Source organism: Calonectris borealis, chromosome 3 (genome assembly GCF_964195595.1).
Source record: "Calonectris borealis chromosome 3, bCalBor7.hap1.2, whole genome shotgun sequence".
Classification (NCBI taxonomy): Eukaryota; Metazoa; Chordata; class Aves; order Procellariiformes; family Procellariidae; genus Calonectris; species Calonectris borealis.
The window spans coordinates 99,953,803-99,970,028 of NC_134314.1; the positions used below are offsets into that span (position 1 = coordinate 99,953,803).

The 16,226-nt window shown below is 38.3% G+C and overlaps 1 protein-coding gene across 1 annotated transcript in view; it reads left to right on the plus strand.

The window, feature by feature from the left end:
• The window catches only part of THADA (THADA armadillo repeat containing), a 166,036-nt gene that overhangs the window by 125,468 nt on the left and 24,342 nt on the right, over positions 1-16,226 (plus strand). The window contains exons 31-35 of the mRNA XM_075146933.1: positions 2,320-2,729; positions 3,056-3,177; positions 4,561-4,633; positions 7,488-7,632; positions 10,755-10,886. Of these exons, the coding sequence (XP_075003034.1) occupies positions 2,320-2,729; positions 3,056-3,177; positions 4,561-4,633; positions 7,488-7,632; positions 10,755-10,886 (882 nt within the window). The remainder of the gene's footprint in view (positions 1-2,319; positions 2,730-3,055; positions 3,178-4,560; positions 4,634-7,487; positions 7,633-10,754; positions 10,887-16,226) is intronic.

A 16,226-nucleotide genomic window follows, 5' to 3' on the forward strand; every position in this document is an offset into this window, starting at 1 on the left:
CTGCTTGCACGTATGGTAGCTCTATCTCAATGTAAAGCAATGTTGACAGGAAATAAAAGCCCTTCTCTTGCAGTATACTTAGAAATACATACTTGGTTTGAACAGCTGAGCTAGCGGACTCGTATATTGCTGAAACGCAGCTGAGGAGGGAAGCACGTGGGAAGCTGAGAGGGTGCAGGGCTCCAAAACTGAAGCCGTTTCTCTTCTCGAGAATCGAGGCGCTTGAACTTCAACCTTTTTCTTTCAACTGCCTGGGATTATTTCTGTTGTTAAACTGGTGGCTGTGGAGTCAGGCTGTGTAATAACTGGGATGAAGGCCTAATCCTTCTCCAAGGCAACCAAACGGTTCAGAAATTAAGGAATTCTGGCAGTTGGACATAGGCATTAATGCTAGTTTATGCTATGATGCCAGTATGTAATGCCAGTGTGTTTGGGGGGGCTTTAGAAAATGTAGGAAACAAAATATACAGGTTTGCATGTTACAAGATGAAGCCACCTGTGTCATCTAGAGGATTATGCTGTGACACGGGTTCACAGTGATATTGTGGTTTCTTTGACTACGTCAAGCCTGTTCAGAAAAGGAACTGTAGTGGAAAGGTGAATGACAGAACTAATGGTTAGGTAGTATGTCTGAAATTCTTTTCAAATACCAAATTTCTTTGAGGCTCGTCCAGAATTACTCAAAAAATGCTTCTGCCTTATATGCTAGACCATGTACAACCATGTCAAGTTTCTATGTAAATGTCAAACAAATAAAGATGGCTTTGGAAGAATTTGAATATGAAAGGGCAGGATATTTAACTGTAAATAGAAGGATTAGGGAAATGTCTTCATGGGCAATAAAACGAATCCATGTTTGTGTTGCAGCTTCATGTCAGATTCAGCAGTTCAATGGTAATACTTGGACAGGCTTTTTGGTAGTACTCAGTGCTTAATTATAAATAGCAAAGTTATATGGCAATGACTTGTCTTCTTGTAAATACTGAAGAAATCTAAGTAAGTTTGCTTTAATCTTTGTATTTACCTTTAATGAATGTTGATATTTTAGAAACTCCAAACTTCTAACATCCCTCAACACCCGTGGCAGTGTTGTTCTTTTCTGTACTTCTTCATGATTTTCCCTTATTTCATGCTTGTATTTGAATTCTGTGGGATATAGCATATTAATTTCCTTGCAGTACAAGCTATACAAACATCTGAACTGGGGAAAAATCTTGAGTTTGATACTATAAAAGCGTTTATTGCTGTTGATGATGGACAAGGCAGCATGTGAGGATTTCAGTCTTATGTGTGTGAGAGGACTATTGATTTTTTTTTTTTCTTTCATTTTGTGTCAACATTGCCAGCTTTGCTAGAGCCTGAAACCCTCTGGCATCACAGATAGCAGGGACCTTTTAGTTCACTCTGGGAGGTGGCCATGCGCTACAGAAGGTTCTCAGGCTGTGCTGTGCCATGTGGGCACGTTGCACCGCTGTAAATGACTGAAATATCACAGTTCCTGTGCTGTCACGACATGTCAGTGCAGCTCCTTTTTTCTTAGCTGTGTTAACTGTTCAAAGTTAATAGGCATAGGAAAAGCATACTTCATTTTTTTAATCAGTAAATTCTTTACTACAGATCTATTTATGTAGAAGGGGCATCTTCTTAATAGTAACCATTTCTGACTAAAGCTATGCAAACCGTGGGATTTTCAGTATTATCAGAATGGCCCTGTCACTGTTTCTCCTGATTTCAGTTGCAGGGTAGGCTGACAGCGCTTTCTCCAGTCTGATCTCTGATTTTAGGGCTATTCTATCAGGTATAATATGATTGCATATTTGTATTTGGTGCTTTTTGAGGTTTCCGAACTACCTACATTTTTTTTTCCAAATATATTTAATACAGTTTATTTGTGTTAATCACTTTCTACAATGGTAGTGCAAAGCATGTACAATTTGCAAGACTGTATTAGGAGCTTAATTTAAGGAAATACTTATCAAACAGCTATAATTGGCAAAGATGACAGGCAATCTGCAAAGCATTGTAGCATTTGTTAAGTTGTTTGAAGCTTTCATCCCATGTGTTGAACAATTTATAATTTTCAGAAAAGTTTGTGTCCTTATTTCTTTATTTAAATACGAATACATGTGATATCTAGGAAAACTGTTTTATAATTCAGCATCAGTTTAAAATGAAGGAGAACTATGTTTTCATTTCATGCCTGAATTTACTTTGTGATACCTTTTGCATACATGATGTTTTTCAACTTCAGAATCACTTCATGGTCTGGAGCAGATGGTAACATCATGTATTTGTCACTTATTTTTATTCTCATTTCAGGAATGCAATTGTTTGGATTTTGGGAAGAGATGAACGGAGTTATTTCAGATTCTGAATTGGTGTCCGGTATTCCCTGCTCATCTGCAATACCAGGACTTATACAGTATCTTCAGAGCATCACCAAACTTGTAATATCAGTACTGTCAGTGACTGCAGGTCCTGACATCCAGAGCAGCAGTTCACCTGTTGCAAAGAAAATAGCCAAGCCATCATTGTCAATAGTTCAGCTCCTTCACTGTGAGTTTCATGAAGTACGTTTGCTTGTGTTGGAAGCAATACTGCTGTGGTTGAAACAAATAAATTCCAAGCAGATTGCAGAAGAAGGAGGTGTGTCATATTTACTCATTGATTTGGAAGGCACTCTTCTCACAATGGCTCTGAAGGAAAAGAATCTCCAGTGTTTTTGCAAGGTAGGAGGGCACTATTTTATTGACATTTGATATGTTTTCAGTAAATGATATTCTTAATTTTTAAAAATATATTTCAAACGTGCATGATGTTTTTTAAATAGTACGTAAGTGGGTTTTTTTTTTTTACATTGAATAGGAGCTGTGCTATAATTCTGTGACATGTTCTTGCGTAAAAGCAAGAACTTCCTCTTTCCTTTCTTAGCAGTGTCAGGAGAGGACCTTTGTGTTCTTGGAGTGGGGTTTAAGTCAGTGTTTTCTTGATCTCAAATGCACACATTCATGTTGAGATTGTTTGTAAATTCTTTGTTTGTGAATTGTGTGTGCAGGTGCTGGAAATTCTTTATAGTATGGATCTTAGAAATGTGCTTCCAAAGACTGAACGCTCTATAAAAATGAATCCAAATGAGCTCTTAACCTGGAGTTTAAACATTGTAGATATCTCCAACAGGTATGGTCTGTCATGCATGTTAAAATACTTACATTTAAAAACTTTAAATGCTGAAGCATTAATTTATTGGTTTTGGACTATCTGTTGATTTAAAAATCCATGTTTCAGAAAAGTGAGTGTGGCTTATTTGAATAAAGAGAGCTCTTGTTGAGAATTTTTCAGAGAAGTTAGATATGGATCTGAATTATTAAAAAAGCCCACAAGTCACACTGGCAAGCACCCTGTAAATGTCCGGTAATGCAGTTCCTGAAATAAGAAGTTGTTTCGGCTGTCAGATGACAGCCAGTGAGTATAGCGCTTCCTGAACGGTAATCGGGAAACACCATAATGCGTAGAATTGATGATCCAAACATACGCTCATCCACTGTGAATCTGCCATCTGTCCTATCTTGGTTTATCTGCGGATGGTCTATAGAAAGAGTGATAGATCCAATTTCACTTGTTGGATTGGCAGAAATGGTTAAACTTAATCCTTAGGGTTAGCACTCCTTAATCAGACTGTAGAGTCAGCAGAAAGCGCTGAAAATTTGGAGCCAGTTTGTAGTTTGTACTGAATGAGAAGCTGTGTCCATCCATTTGTAACAGAATGGACAAACAGGGTTGAAGCCTCCAGGCTCTAAGGGCAAGACCATCCTGTTTCTAATAGTCTCTTTCTTTAAGCCATATAAACATTGCACCCCAGTGTTACCAATGTAGAATATTTATGGTACAGAGTGTAGAACAGCATTTTATAGCTGTGCACGTTGCTGCTGATTTGCACTAATTTTTTCAAGTTTAAATGATGATGTGGAGTGTTTATTTCTGGAATGAAATAAGATACTTGTGGTAAAATAACACTGACTGGTGCTGTTAGAGGGAAATAGCTGAAATAGCAGACCTTACTGCTCAGGTGTTGCCATTCCCTGCGGTGAGACCAGCCCTTCAGGAGCCATGGTGCCAAGTTGCCGTGTCCTTAGACCCTGCTGGGCAGTGTGGAGGCTCGGGAGCCGGCAGTTGGTATATTCTGCACTAGTAACATTTCTAGCAGCTATAGAAGAGCTATTCCTGGAGCTTAACACCAGCTTGAAGAAATGCTTTTGTTTATCATTTAAAATGATGTCTGGTTTGTTTGACTTGGCTTCCATTTTCAAATGTTTTTTTCTATGGGAGGTGTGCAGATAGAAAATAAACATGAGAGAGGTGAAAGTAAGAGCATATTTCATTTACATATCAACTAAAAACTTAACATCAAGATCTGTAATGTAAAAATTCTGAGTGCTCAGCTTGCAGAATACCCATTGGTGATAATCACGAATGATTAAGAACTGGCTGTTTTTTTCCTAGAGCTGAAATGATGGCAGAAGTAGCTGCTTTTTTTGATATGTTCTTACCTTGTTTTCTCAGCACTGAAGTTCAAAGCATAGCTCTCAAATTTGCCTCCAAGTTGGTTATCCATCTTTTGCGGAACCATCAGCAGGTAAGGGAAATGGAGCTGCTTGAGAGTGTTGTAATTTTGGAGTTTTTGGTGATAGAAGTAACGTGACTTCTTTTAGATAGAAGCCCCAAGCTTGTGGGTTTTTGTGTCATTGCACCTTTTCTGGTGTTATGTCTTCCGCTCTGAATACACTGCCACGTTCTGAAATGAAATGGCCATGATTATCATCTCAGTATATCCCTCTCAAAGTCATTTCAAGTTAAATACTTCAGTAAATTTTTCTGATGGATTAATTTCAACTTCTGAGAGCATCCAAAATAGTCACTATAATGTGGAAAGAAAAATGCCTACGGTGATTAACACATGTGCTGAATCCAGTCCATTTACTAAAGTACAACTTTGTTGTGGTTTGTAATTGCTGGGGAGCCGGGAGGAGAGCAGATCCGAGGGGAAGGTAGTGGTTGGGTGCAGTTCCCTTCCTCACGGTGTGCAGTATGACCTTGCCAAGCCTCAGCCTGAAATCACTGTCTGAGCACACCAGCTTCTTGTCTGCATGGAGTTTCTCATGGAATTTGCTCTTAAAATTTGTTTTTAAAACACTAGAGTAAATATAATAACCCTTGTAAAATTCAAGGCTCTGTGTTCTCCGTTCCTGTTTATAGACTATTTCATTTAGATTTATACCAGCACAAACTACTGGCTCAGATGTCTTTTGATTTTAAATTGTCAGTCTGTGATGTCACGTATGTATGTGTAGAGCAGTGCTAAGGCAGCTTTTAATGCTAGGCAATTTTTTGTTGTTGTTTTCAAAGATACAAAAAAACCACTTAATGGATATTTAAAAATAGACAAAATTCTCATGATCTGTTTTAAAATGAAGATTTTTTTTTTCCTTATGTAGTTGTTATTTTTTATAGAATGTGCAGCAGAATTGATTCACATTGTATGCTAATAATCTTGTCTCGTTATAAAAAAAAAAGGAAGCCACAGATTTGCACACAAGAATTGGGAACATAAATTATGATGTTAAATCTTTTTGTTTAAGAAAGGCAAAATGCAAGGACTTCAAGTTATAAACATTAAAATAACCATATAAACCTGGTTTCACAAATAGACGTGGAACGTGTTATCGCTTTGAAGTTTTTTTACAGAGAGGAATTAATGAAAAATGCTGTAACAATCGTAACTGTAGTAATGCTAAAACAAATTTCTCTGATAAGCATGTAAATCATGGGAGATCTAAGACATCTGTACAGAAAGTGCCTTCTGCTTTGTAGAAGACCAAGTACATCAGTTTTCCATCTAAATTCTTTCTTTGGCCTTGCATTCAGTATTTGCAGCTGTAGAAGGGATTGTTTCTCTTTCATAAAGTAAAAATCAAGTTCTGTCTTTCTAGATAGTCCATGTGTCTGTTGAAAATTTAAGTAACTGTAACATCTTGGGAGATTTTTTTTTTAACCTGTTACAGAATCTGTAGGACATGCTCTGGCTCTGTCCCTTTGTGCAGTGCAAGTGTGTGGCCACGTACCACGCAGAATGAGGCAGATTATGACCGAGGTTTCATTTATCCCTCAGTAAGTCCTCCTGTGCTTATCTGCCCTTTAACTCAAGTCACCTTTTCATTGGTTCTCTTCTTTACTTGTTTGGTTGTTCTTTTTTCACTTCCTTTAATTAAAAATAAGTAAAAAAGGAAAGAAAGGAGGAAAAAAATGTTAGTTGCACATACCTCAAGTGTCTCAGGTTGAGCTGATGCTGCTTTTCCTGTTCTCCTGCGCATGAGGTCCCAATCTGTTTGGTTTTTTTTTCCTCTGGAGCTTCCTTCTAATTGCCGTAGTGCACACTTGCTTGTAGCTGTGCCTGGGTGCCACCTCCTGCAGTTTGCATGTTCTGTTATCTAACCTGCGCTTGAGGTTCCTGCAGCTTAACTGACCCGCCGCCCTCCTGAGTGTGGCATTTGCAGGGGATCCCAGCTCTTTCTTTGTCACTTATGGAAGTTAGGACTTTCTCTTCCCAGTTATGGCCCAGCTGTCCCAATGGAGGTCAGAGTTGACAAGTCTTTGAAGTTTGAGTTTTGGGTAAAATGCACATTATTTCTTTCCACAAAAAATCTAGTAGCCATCACTGCATGTCGGGAAGAGTTGAAGCTTTGTCCCATTATTACTGAGCAGTAGTATTCCTAGCATATGTCTGAGGACTAAATATTTTCCAAAAGATGGCAACTGGATTTTATTTGAAACAGGAAATTTCTCTTTCCTGTTCTTTTTTCTAATTCTTCTGGTTTTAGGATAGTGACCTTTGCTGTGTATCAGCCAACATGGAGATTCCTTCAGTGTTTTGAATGCACATTCTATCAGAACCCAAGGTACCTCAGCAGTCTTATTAAAAAAAATTCCATCCGCAGTATCTGCAGAGGAGACGGAGCTGCATTCACCCCTTTACCAAGCATTGTATCATTATCAAAGCCTAAGATTGATGCTATGGTTTATACGCTCTTAGTTATTTTTCCAGATATGTGTATGTGTCTACTTGTAGGATGCTTCTGAGAATTGCTTCTCTTTGCTATAGTCCAGTATATTTGTCTTTGGCTTGCATGTTTAGAAGAACTGAGGACACACAGATATACTTTGACTTGTGTGGTCATTGATGAGTCTGGTGTGAAGGGACAGAGCGAGAGAATTGCCTGTGAATTCTGCTCTCACTAAAAGAAAATCTTCCATCTTAACTATCTGTGACATAGTAAACCAACTTTTGAATGGACTTTTGGGATTCACCACCTTGGGAAAAAAACCTGCATTTACTGATGAGTAGTATCCCTTCGGCAGTCCATAGTTTAATGTGATGGTGAGCGGTAACATTGGATTGTACAGCATACTTCTCGCGTCTTCTGTGCCTTCAGATTTCAGAAGAAGTCCTGAAAAAATGGGTTCAACTGGTAGTTTATTTTTGTGGAGATGAGCAACAAACAGAGATGCTGTTAGCAGCTGCTGAAGTTCTTAAAAGTATAACAACATTTATTCTGATCAATGAGAAGCTCATTCTTGGTGAGTAGTTTCAACATTAATTTTCTGGATCTTTTTAGAGGAAACCCATTAATACATGACTTAAAATGTATTGTACACATATATTTACACACAGTCAAAACACATAATTACATCAAACACGGTATTTTGAAAATTTTAATTGGATTTAATGTACTAAACAGACTTATTTAAATTCTGGTACAAAAAGCACATGTGCAGAGCCTCTTGCAATAACTCTGCAGAAGGGGAGCATGAGATGCTGTTATGTCTCCAGGCCACTGTACATTGCGGTACAGACTTACTGGCTTGCAGTTGCTCTCTGACTTGCATCTTTCTGAAATATTCTGTTGGTGATGTGGACATGCTTTTAGTTTAACACTGTGAGTGTAACAAAGCTGTGCTGGCTGAATGTTGAAAGTAAAGGCCTCAGTCTAGAAATGAGAGACATGTTCTACAGTGAGAACGATTAATAATTGGGTCACATTATACCTCCCAGATATAATAATTTTTTTTAAGTTAACATTGGACTGTCTCTTTAGAAAACCAACCAACAAACAAAAAAACCCTACACAGCCTTATTCAACAATACATTACTGACTGAGAGGCAAAGCTGTGTGAAATTTTTTGGTCTGTTGTGCAGAAGACATTGGTTTTTTTCTACTAGCTTTTCCCGCCCCCCGCCTTTGGTGAACAGTGAGTAAGGGGATTTTGTGACTAAAGGGCCAGGAGATATGCAAAAATTGGTAGTGATAGATGATAAAGAAATTATTTTGCATCCTGAACAAGACAGTTGGCTTTAAATACTTAGTTTCTGTGGTATTTTATTCCAGTGTAGTTATATAAATGTTTTTAGTGTGAGTAGCTTAAGTCCGCTTATATGGACTGGATACAAATTTTTGTTAGACAAGAAGAATGGTAGTATTTCTTAAAATGTAGATAGTGGTGTTTTTAAAAAGTCAGCTATTTATTTTGAAATGTGTCTTTTAAGAGGTATTGACAACATTTAACAAAGCTAAATCTGCTATATGAGGTAGACATTGTACTATTAAGTGTTCATAGTATCAACTCTGGAAATCTTGACCTCTGCCATCTACTTAAAGCTCTTAGTAGGACAGGCATTACTATTTTATATCAAATGAAGACAGGGGAGGTATTGGAGTGAAAAACTCCCAAATGCTGTGCTTCTCGTCTGTTGCCATTTGGATCTGGTCCGTAGCTGATGGAGAACAGAGTTTCCTCTTTGATCTTGTCAGAACAGTTGCTAGTTTCCATGCTTTCCAATTGGGCAGATGTGAAGGTCTGAAACAGAAAATAGCAGCAGTTTGTATCCTGCTTAAAATTTTAACAAAACAAAGCAAAATAACAAACCAAACCAAATCACCACAGAAAAGCCCCCAGGGCCTCCACGGGCAAACTATCTGAATGTATTCTTTGCTCTGAAAATTGGGCCTGGGGAAGAAAGATGCAGTACTGACCCTCCATACTACCTAGAATTGTCAGTCTGGGGTTCTTCACAACTCCGAAATTGTCAAGTACTGCAATAAGTTTAACAAATCAAGGGCATGATCTGGTGTTTAGTTGCAGTGATATAAACCTAGAATCATTCCCTTAAAGTTAAAGGGGTTATGCACATATAAACAGCTTTGACCTTTATGCCTCATTCTGCATCAGCTTGTTTGACCACATATAGTCCAAAGTAGAAGTTAAAGAAAATTGTGGTTGTATGAAATGGAGTTGTAGTCATTCCCATAAGCTTCCATTAAGTATGTTCATAAGAAGAGGAGGGTGAATGCCAATGTTCTGGATGACCCCATCGTCTCTCCATCATGTTGCTTGAGGGTTCAGAAAAATTCTCTCTGGAAAATCCATTTGCAGACTTTCACCTTTCCTGGAGATACGGTAGAAACTTGTTTAGGTGGGAAAGCTGGCCATTGTACCTAGAAAGGAAAAATTATTCTGCCCTAGCTGTGCCACTAGAACATGATTGGGTATGTCATGCTAGAAAAAAGCAACTTCTTTCTGAAATAATGATACTCTATGCTATTCCCACATAGGGAAGTTATATGAAATACAGGAATACTTCTGCCTGTGTCGGAAAGCCTCAAGCAATTAATTTTGGCCAAGCAGAGAAATACAATTAATTGTCTGGCTATCCTTGTAATACAAATCTCTGATAGACCTGTTGATAACATGCTTGAAGAAAACCAGCACAGCAATGAAGCACCAACTCCGTTGTTCTCTGTGATCACCAGGAAGTAATATCTAACAGCTGGCTGCCTCTAAAAGAGACCTTCCAGTGGATTCCTTTAATGAGGATGCTCAACGAGAGCTGAAAAGTACCCACAGCCTTGTGACTTCAGCTAGTCATCCTTAGTGTTACACCACTAAATGGCACAAGGGTTTGCAAGTGGAGCATGGCTTGCGAGATGTGAATTGCCACTGGGGTGGTATGTGGAGTCTGCCTGTTTGGGGTTTACCAGATGAACACCTCCCTCGTGGTAATTATCTCTGATTAGTCTTAACTGTGTGCAGGTAATTATCCCATGGATTAAACCTGGCTTGCTCCCAACAGATAGTGGCAGGGCAGGTGAGTGGTGGAGTGAGGCGGGTATGGGAGAAGTAGGTGACAAGTAGATCCCTGGGAGGTGGAATTGTTTGCTGTTTCCTGCAGGGAATGGCATTCATGGCCAGCACTACTGGCAGGATGTGAACAAAACTTGGTTTGGCAGCCCTTGCTCCAGGCAGATTGCAACAAAAAATCCATGATCACAGTGCGTTGGTCAATCTCCAGTGGCAAAACTTTTGCTGTTGCCAAACAGGAATTCTGCAATCCTAGAAATTGTAGAAAATTCAGAACACCCACGACTTAAAGTTGAACGCGGATTAAGAGAGGTCCATTCTCTTACCTGTTGCACACTGTTTAAACCAAGCTCAGTCAACCACCTAGATAAAGTTCACACATGCTGAAAACATTTTGATCATATTGCCAGCTGTCTTCCCAGTGGTTTGCCACTGCATTTCTCCTGCCCATGTTTCAATGTTTCACTGCATTTATTGTGTTTAGGTGTGGAAACAGAGCTCTGTAACTTCTTTGAATGCATGTAAGAAGTAGAATTCTAATTTTTCTCCATAAATAAATATAGGACTGTCTGATACCCTTGCTATGTGGAAATGTGTGGTTCTACTGCTGCAGAATGAAGATTTGGTGGTAAGGGATGCTGCTGCTGAGGTTATACAAGTGGCACAGTCTGAAAAAAAGACCAGTAAAGGAACAGGTATGTTAACTTTTCTTTACTTTTAAATATTATTGGATACTTGGGAGACAAAAGTATTTCTCTTCTCATCACAAACTTCTTGCTAACTGTAAAGTGATCCATGCATCTCTTATAAACACATACCATGGAAGATAACAGCAAGTATGATGTTTGACACCCACCATGGTTTATTATTTTGCTTTGACTTGGTATAATTGGTATAATTTGCATATGGTTACATGGGTATGTAAAAAAGACAACAGCAGTATTCAGCTTTATGGTTCTTGCTGTGATGAGTCAACTATCACATAATTTCACATTTTGAAAGTTCTTTAATACAAGCTTTGGTTTAATATGATGCAGTGGAAGACACTCTTTGAATCCCAGGTGATTATAATAGCCTGATCACAGAGAGATAGGAATGTGGGAAACTCATTGATTCATTATTAGACCTTGAAATCCATTTAGATCCAGATCAACAAAGACAATTCTCAGCATACCCACAATGTGCTTTCGAGGATGTGGGCTTTTTTGTCTGCATGCCCTAGTTTACTCAACCCTATTAATTTTAAAATAGCCACAAAACTTGAGTAGGCTTAACTAATTAATGTGCTTCACTTTGAGAGTCTTTGCTGACACATTCTTCCATGTGTTGTGAATAAATTAGAAGTTGCTATGAAGCTCATCTCTCTCTGGTGGTCCCTACTGGTCTATGCTACTCAGTAACGCCTGTACCAACTTGTCTGCAGTCAGTTCAAATTAGTCAGCCATCTCCATGTGAACTTCTGCTAGACTGGAGATAAAGCAGCTCTGTGGTTTAAAAAAAAAAAAAAAAAAAAAAGAAAAGGCAGTAAAAATGTATGTTTGCCACTACTGTAGACAGAAGTAGCCAGGAATGTGCTCATGTGGCAGATGTGTTTTTGAGCTGGCACTGTTCAGGCACAGTGCTATGGGGTAGGAGAAGGTAAAAAGAGGGATGTGTTACGGACAGCTTTCATCTTTCTGCTAAATCCCATGGCTCTGATTCCAGCACTCTCATCACAGCTCTGGCAATTTATCTAGTCCCAGTTACAGCTCTCTTGAGTATCAAGAGGCTCTGCATGTGTGCCTCAGGTCCCCGACGCTGGCCTTTGGGGGGCATCCTCAAATGTCTCAAGATGGTACTTTCTCTGGAAATAATACAATGCTGGATTTTCTCCCTGGCTTCTTGTATCTTTTCTTCCTTGTTGTAGCCCTGTGCCAAGGGATATTGCCCTGTAACTGCATGAGGGCTTTGTCCTGCTAATTAATACTGAGGTCACATCAGTGCTTGCTGTTACAACATATCACTTTGTAAAGCAGAAGTGGCCATAATTGAGGAAATAACAATTGTAATTGTTTTTTATTTACTATGTTCCTAATTAGGATAGGGACCCCTTCCCCAAACTTATGTTAACCCCTTAGTTATACTTAGTTGTGCCTTCCTGTTTTTTCACTTAAACTGCTTTTAATGAAATCAGTGTCTTTCATCTGTGACTAGCAAAGAACGCTGCTTTTGAAAAGACAGAATCCAGTTTCTTTCCACCTCCATTTTACATTATTATTGTTTCTTCCTGTGATCTCTTTTTTCCCCCACTAAACTCCTTTCACTTTTTGTGCTTTGCTTTCTAGCTTTTGGGGGAGCAGGGCAAGGACTTTTGTTCCTGTGGCTTTTTTTACAACCAAATTAAAAAAAGCTTACCTTTGAATGTTGTTCATTTCCATTTACCCCTTTTCTTTTTGTGTGCACATGAGAGTATGCAATATGTTTGGGTCTGGGATTTAGGCATTTCATGAATCACCAGTGCTCTCTGTCCTGGCAATTTTTAAATTGCATTCAAATATCTACTTATTTTTTCTCAGTTTTCATACAATTAAAGTCTGCTTTTTCATCACAGCACTGATTTTAAAATATCTAAACTGATACACTGAAATTCATTAGAAGCTATAAACCAGCTCTCTTTAAACCTTTCATATGATAACAAATTGCTGGATATCTTACGTTGACTGACTTTTCATTTCCATTATACGATGACAAATAAGTACTGTGGTCCAGCAGTTTTATCATGAGATCAGAAAGAAAGATGAGTCAAGAGATCAGAAAGAGGAATGGATGTTTAGAAACCCATTTTCATATGTTCTGTAATTGTTCCAGTTTTATTTCATTGCCGTTACTACCAGCTAACATGAGAGAGTAAAGAGACTAGTATAATTTCAGCTTCATTTGTGCATCAAAAATTTTTATGTCCCAGTAGCCGTTATATTTCCAGAAATACTGCACTGTAGAAATAGTTTATGGTGTGTTTCACCTTTTACTGCTGTTAGTTTGCCGTACACAGCGTGGGAATGCTGCTCACAAAATCGAAGCATTGACTTGCCTGAAACTTTGGCACTAGCATCATTATATCCACTCTTCACAAAATCTCTCTCACTGTGTACACAGTGTGTAAGGTAGTAGGCTGTAGCTGCCTACAGAGGAACTGTATTGTCGGCTTAGGGAATCAACACCTTCAGTGTTTCATTTATATGTGAGATCCAGAGGAATCCCTGATTATAGCCTGACAACTGCCCCTGCCCTTCATGCATGATACAAGTTGGCATCTGGTTTTCCTGTGAAAGAATGGAGTATGAGAGGGTGTATACTTGTGTGTAACAGCTGGACCGAGACTGAATTTGTATTCTGCTTCAGCAGAGCAAGATGTGTGAAGTCGGACTGTTGTTAATAATAACAAAGTTATTTGCATAGATTGTTCATATAGTTGTCATAGGACATTTTTCCTTTACATACATGTTGCTGAATAACAGTACAAATGTGTAGCAGTATGATAGTGTCAAAAAAATAGGTGTTTTCAGGTCATTTATAGATGGTTAATCTGGAGGCAAATGATCCCGTCTATTAGTTTGGTTTCACTTCCAGTAACAGCTCCTATCTTGTGTAATTCTTTGAAATGTTATGTGAGCTCCTGGAAGAGAATATGAACTTGGTTTCTTGTTATTCCTTCATGGCTTTTAGTGAGGGCAAAACCCCCAATTTCTTCAAGTAAAAAATCCATGCAGCTTTGGATCACTCAAATTATGAGAGCAGTAACCTTGCAGAGTCTGAAACGCAGGGTAACAAACGTGATACAAGAACCATGTGAAAACTGCAGCTCCCATTTTCGTTTGAAAGGAGAAAAGCTCAGAAGACCAAACACTTACACACAGCAGGGCTCCTATCGTCGCTGTAGCCTACCCTTCACCCCTCAAGAAAACCCCTACAAAACCTACTATTTTTTACAGAAGGCAGGGACTTCCACTGTTACCAGTAAAATTAATTTTTAAAATTTCTTTTATTCATACAGAGAAGCTTGATTTAATTTTGTAATATGTGTAAAGCTCATCATTAGGAGGGGAAGTTACTGAGGTTGGCTGACGGCAGTCATTTTCTGAGCAGAGCAGGTCAAACAGAATCCTATCTCACTAGCAAGGAGAAAACCTTTTGTTTTCCATGCTAAAAATACCAACTTAGCAGGTAGTTAAGGGTTGCCTAATAACTTGAACAATATAAACCCCATCTGTAACTCAAGGTATTGTATGTGCACTTTGTTGTTGTTTCCTCATGCATTGAGGTGTAAACTTCTGGGGGATTGTTTTATTCCTTTTAGTATGAGGGAGGGTACAGGAAGTATTGTATTCAGTGTAAATGTAGAATAGCTGCTTTGAAATCTAATTAAATTAGTGACCCATGGCTGTGTAAAGTCTAGACCTATTCACAGCAGCATTTCTTATCCAAGAGGGTTACTCCTTACAAGAAAGAAGATCATTTAAGTCAGGGAAATAGTTTTCTTTCTCTAATGATGATTGCTTTACCGAATATCCTGAAAAATTCAAGTAACTCAGTGCTAGAACAAAAACTGTATTTACTGGTGTCATTTTCCTCTATGGCTTTTTTAATCTAGAGAAGCATTACCTTAAGTAAAGTTACAAGCTTGTCAGTATTAGAGACATTTGAATAAACTATTTTTTGCTATTATAGCTAAGCCAGTGCAATTCTATAAAATTCTATATAAAAAAATACCTTTAGTCAGCTTAACCTTTATGTTGGTAAATTACCAAATTAACCTTAAATTTGTTTAAGAGCATTTTTAGTGTTGTCAGCATTAGCACCAATTTAGCTGATTTTTAAAATTGAGCTGTATCAAGCTTAGAGCAATTAGATTCACAAACGTGAGTAAATCTTTTGAAAGTGCCTGAATGATTTAACAGCCTAAATATTCTTCTATACATTTCAGCCTTTGGGAACTTTCTGCTACATTTATTGTGGAATAGCAGCATGGTATAGAGATGAGCAAGTTAGCTCATGGACTGGAAGTTGTGTGACTGCAGCACAAGCTAGATAAATGACCCGGTCTGAGCACCACCATCACTGGATGCGTTCTAAGCATCTTTGAAAACCAGTCCAATGTTGTTGTTGTTATTTCCCTTAGTTCTTGAGTAATTCTGAGAATAGGATTGGGGTTATAAATGATGTAGTCAGTTTTGAACATACTGGATTTAATCCACTGGCCAAAAATTCAGATATATTAATCCTGTTCCTTCTGTTCCCATTTCACATGCTTAAGAAATAAGCAATAGATGATACTCCCTGTGCCAGGAGTTTCTGAACAAAAGGCAATGCAAAGCTCTCTTTTCTTCTCTTAATGGTTTCTTCCCTTCCTGATAGATTCTACTTTTTATCTTCAGAAAAAATAATCAGTGAAAATTACAAATGTCCTATTTTTTGATTCACCAGCAAAGAAACATTATTATCTGGCTGATTTAAAGAAGCTGACTCCCCCTTCTGAAGGGCATCCTCTTGGGAAGGGGGTGGCACTGTTCTACAGAGCAGATTGGCTTGAGATTCTTGTGAAAGTCTTCATTGCTGGGTATTGACCTGTGTTTTAGTGGCCCATAGTTTCTCAGCCCTATCTTACTGTATCAGACTAAATGCATGTAGGAGCCTTTCAGCTACTTTTATTTTTCTTACTGACTAGAGAGTATAAATGTGAGTAAAGGGAGAAGTTAAAATGTGCTGCTTGTGGGGTCGGGGAGAAAAAATATCACTTAATTAGATGAAAGAGCTAAAACATTTTTAAGGTGACTTTGAATTCCTTTCTAGGCTTTAGCATTTGGCTGAGTAGAACCTTTTTCTTTGTGAACCATGCTGTTTCCTTGGCATGAAGAAAAGCAAAGCTGCTTGTTTCTTGTGCCTCTGTTTTTTTTTCACACATCATGAATATAGAAGGTAAATTCAAAATAAACTACTTCATTAATCTAGAGTAGGTGTCTCCTATTGTGAAGGTGTGTGCAAGAAGGCTTATTTGC